General features: G+C 43.9%; 1 protein-coding gene across 1 annotated transcript in view; it reads right to left on the bottom strand.

Moving 5' to 3' along the window:
- Positions 1-125: 125 nt before the first annotated feature.
- KDM3A (lysine demethylase 3A) overlaps positions 126-4,487 on the bottom strand; it is a 31,945-nt gene continuing 27,583 nt past the window's right edge. Inside the window, exons 23-25 of the mRNA XM_082760032.1 lie at positions 4,116-4,292; positions 3,898-4,032; positions 126-3,395 (exon numbers count right to left, since the gene is read on the bottom strand). Coding sequence (XP_082616158.1) covers positions 3,315-3,395; positions 3,898-4,032; positions 4,116-4,292 — 393 coding nt within the window. The 3' untranslated portion in view covers positions 126-3,314. The remainder of the gene's footprint in view (positions 3,396-3,897; positions 4,033-4,115; positions 4,293-4,487) is intronic.

The following is a 4,487-nucleotide window of genomic DNA, read 5'->3' as shown; positions in this document are numbered from 1 at the left end:
GCAACTGGTAGTTTTCATGGCTTCAGACTGCTTTCACAAAACAGGTCCACCTTTACCAGCTCCCCCTTGGTTTTACAAAACCCAATGCATTGAGGATGTCACAGCCCAGTTAAAGGAAAGTTAAGTCTTTAAGTCTTATATTTAAATACATGTTCTCTTCCAGTACTGTTCAGGCATTGTATGTGCACTGGGGGAGTCCTGTTTCGTGGAACAGCATCAGTGTGTCAGGCTGATCGTAGCTGCTTACAGAAGTGTGTGTATTTCTCACTAAGCTACACGTAAAGATGCAGCACTCCGAAGAGGCAGATGGCAGCCTTGGCACCAGGTTGGTAGCAGGAAGAGAGAATCCGCACTGGCACAGGCCTGGCTTTCTTCTCCCTCTGCCCTCTGAAGGAGGAGGAGGGCATTGGGATGGGTTAATGCCTCCAGCTGGTGGCAGGTAGTCAAAGAGAAAGGTGCAGAGTGCCTGGGCTGGGCACTATGATGGGAATGTCAGTGAACTTCCCCTCCTCTTCCCTAGAGAGAAGGCTCTGCTCATCTGCCAATCCCGTAACTGATCAGGGCAGTTTCACAGCCGGTAGCCAGGCTGTAATAATTCATCTGGCGCTGAAGTGAAAGGGGAGCTGCCTTCAGCTTAGCCATGTCAGGTGCTGCTGTGTCACTGTCCCCACAACCACAGTGTGGTGGCAGCTGCTGTTTAAGTAGCACAGTGTTAGGGCCAGAAGAGGCCAAAACACAAGGAGAGGTCTCTCTCCTTCCCGAGAAAGACTTCGGGCAATGCTAGCAGTGTGACTCACCACAGGCAGAGCGTGAGCAACTCTCCCCTTTGTTCATCTCTCACCTTAGAGGCTGGTGATGCTCCTGCGGTGCTGACAAAGAAAGCAGTTGCTAAAACTCGCCACCAGAAAAGCCTGTAATGGTATTCCAACAGCAAGGGCAGAGAAACAGATAAGCACACAAACAGAAACCTGGATGCTGCCCAACAACATCCAGTTTCAGCCATAAAAGCAAGGAGGCACCAAGCACCCTTCACTGTCACGCCAGAGAGTAGGAAAAGGTCCCGGAGCAGTCGGTGTAACCTTAACGTTTGGTGTACCAAGCTCAAGGGTTCCCTCTTCACTGCAAACCTACCAGGAGCTGGACCAGGACACTTTGTTTCTCCTGCTCTTAGCACTGCAACCAAGACAGATCCCAAAGGAAGAAAAATCACTCAGAGAGGCAGGGGGATACAACAGTTGAGAGCTGGGATAAAAACAGATTGTGTAACAAGGTTCAAACTCCAACAATGTGTCTCTTCATACGTCTGTGCACATTTGCATGCATCAAGTCAGCATGACTCATGGCACTCGCTGGGTGGTGAGGTACCTGTATGCCAGCTCCCCGCACATACTCTAACCAGGATCCAAGAGAAGCAATTAACTGCTTTGTTTCATTTACTTTAAACTTGCTACTACAAGAAAACATTCATCTGAAACACTGCCTTGCCTTGAAGGATCCGTAACTAGCTCAAAGTGCCAAATTAGCCTTGTTTTTCCTTCAGGAGCTGGCTCAGGCAACTAGGAACAGGCCAGGCTGTTTATTATCAAATAGAGATGGCAGCAAGGGAAGAGGGAGGGACATTCTCACTGAACACAGCAGAGACAGGGAGTAGCTCTGCTAAATTTAAGCTAGCAGCAGCAGCTCAGTGAACTGGAACATTTCCCTGCCCCAGGAGGAGCAGAGCACTGGTGCTGACTCACAACTACCTGAATTCCTCACCCAGCATTAGGGATCCTCTCCTGTCTTTTTGAATGCCTCTTCTTAAAAAAAGAAAACTAGCAGCCAGATCAACTGGCTACCCCAGCTCTAAGTGGTCACAAAGAACTCCACCTAGAGGCAATAAACACAGGATCAAGTTAATTATGTCTTCCTTTTGCGTCTTTAGTACTTCCTTCTGCCTCAATTTTGAGGCAAAGGAAGTAAATGTGCCCATTCCCAGCAGACAAACCTTATCAGCCCACTGTCTGCTAAGTTCATTAAGAGCCTTACTCCCTGCAAGAAATACAGCCTCAGGTCCAGTTCCACTACTGAGGAGTGTGTAAGGAAGTTTCTCTCAAAACAAAAAAAACTGGCACAAAGACAGAACAGTTAATGCTGATCAACAATAGCAAGTGAGTGTTGTGGGGAGGGGAATTTCCAGTTTGTCACCATGTAACAGGGTTCCCCTCCCTCCTGTCTCATCCCAGCAGCTGTCCTGTGCAGTTCAGTGCTGAAAAGGGCACTGAGGAACAGAAAAGTTGATTTTATTTCAGCTTGTTAGATGACAGATGCACTTCCCCTCTGCTTGTTTTTACAATTTGATTTTCTTTTTTCAGTTTAAGTAATTTTAGAGCAACGTGCTTTTTTAAGTCTGAGTCTGCAAAACTCACTTGATATAAACCATTGTACCAGTATTGGTTGAGAAACAGAAATCAAGCTAAACCATGTTCCGGTTAACCAAGAAAGCTATAAACAGAGCTATCGCTAAATTAAATACCATAAGCTTTCAGATAGTTAAAAAAAAAGTATGAACAGTATGATACACAATTTGCTTCTGCATTTCAAAGCACTGCACGAAATGAATTACATTTTCAAGAGTCAACTGAAGAAGCTGGGCAAGGAGCGATATCTGAAATAGAAGAATTTTATGTAGACCATTCAGTGTTAAAAACCAGAGAATCAAACATAAGTTCAAATTAAAGATCAGTTTCAAACAGAAGACATTTGATTAAAAGTTTCTTTTAACATTTAGAAATTTAAATACATTTACCTAAAGATGGTTAATCCCCACCTCTATGTTACTATACAATAGCTTAAAGCTACTTTTAAATGCTAGTTCTATGTTAATGTGAAATTACAGAACTGCATTCTTAGTTTATTTTTATGTAAATCGGTTATTAAATTGGTGACTCCGTACTTCCTCCCACCCTAAAATAAATTTTTAAAAATTGGAGCTTTACAAGTCTCGGGTAATATTTTTCAAATGAGTAATTTGGAATAGTTTCCGACAGTTCTATAGGAGGTATTTTGTACAGTTTGGAGAGCAACTCCATATAAAGTTCTATTGCAACTGAGCATTCACAGTATGCCACAGTCCATACATATTACTACATATACATATCAGGTTTGTAAACATTGGAAGAATACACAGAACATAGTACCACGATCCTCTGGTACTGCTGAAAGGAAGATGAGGTAACATTCAGATAATCTCAAAGTCCACAGAGGTCCTGACTGAGTAGTTAAAACAGCTGCCAGCGCTTCTGTTTCATAGTGTGTGGTTAAGGCTTTCTAGTTTATGGTCTGCTAAGGCTGGATTCGTTCGCTCTCAGTATCCCAACTGCATCTTTAACTGCGTGGTATATGACATTCTTCACCTAGGAGGAAAAGAAAAGGCATTTGAAGGTAAAATAGCGTGGTTTGGAGCAGTTTGGAAGGCACTGACACATAGAGAACACCTGCACAGCTTCCCCACCTTCTCTGCACCCCACGTGGCTCTCCTTTCAGGACAAACAGGCTCCTCAGCACCAGCTTCACTCACATCACTAACTTGTGAGAACAAGATTCAAGTTCTAACAGGTTGTAAACTGAAACTTAGTAGCCTGAGGAGAGTATTGTGGGTTCTACCAGAGGAAAAACAGCAGAAAAGGAAAAAGGTAACACTTCAAAACAATCTCAGAAGGCCTCCACAGAGCTACTGAACATGTGTAACAGTCCAAAAGCCTACTGAAATTCCTTTTTGGAGGTCCAAAGCATTAAAGCTGGTACAAGTGTGAAATGTTCTACAGATGGCTAAATCATTACTGCATGGGTTTGGTGAGGATATTTTTTTAAAAGGGAGAAAGGGGACAGGGTTCTCCTTGAGCACTGGTAGCTTACCTGCAATTTATCTTCGTGGTTTGTATGTGTATGTGACAGATATCTAAATTCCTGAGTAAGCCAGAAGCAATGCTTGACGTGCTCTGGGGATACAAAGTCTTCTGCAACTTTAATACAACTGTACAAGTTATGAACCTAGAGAGAACAGACGGGTATTAGCCACATGTGCAAAGGTCTGCCCAAGCAGTCAGACTGTAAATAGTGTCACTGGTCCTTGCCTGGTGTGGAGCTCCTGCTGGAATGAAAACTACATCTCCTAGAAACTGTACAATAGCCCAGCCTTGAACTCCATACTCCTGGTGAAGGCGTTTTCTTAGAGATCTGTCCAAGTACCAACTTTGATCATGAATAGGGTCGTGATCGACAGGATTTTCTTGACCTTGTTCTTCAGCAACCTGAAAAGTCAGGAAAAGAAACGTGTTATAATATACCAGTCCTACTGGATAAGCAAGATACGTGTGTGGTATGACTTATGCATGCCAGATTGAGTGACTTGCAGCACGTGGCCAGGTGTAAGAGCTGTATGCAACCCTTACTCAGTCCTTGGTTCGTGAAGGCTGCATCATTTTGCATTCCCACTCGCTTCACAG

Source organism: Aythya marila (genome assembly GCF_965140915.1).
Source record: "Aythya marila genome assembly, chromosome: 4".
Taxonomy (NCBI): domain Eukaryota; kingdom Metazoa; phylum Chordata; class Aves; order Anseriformes; family Anatidae; genus Aythya; species Aythya marila.
This window is presented reverse-complemented; position numbering and strand designations above follow the sequence as displayed.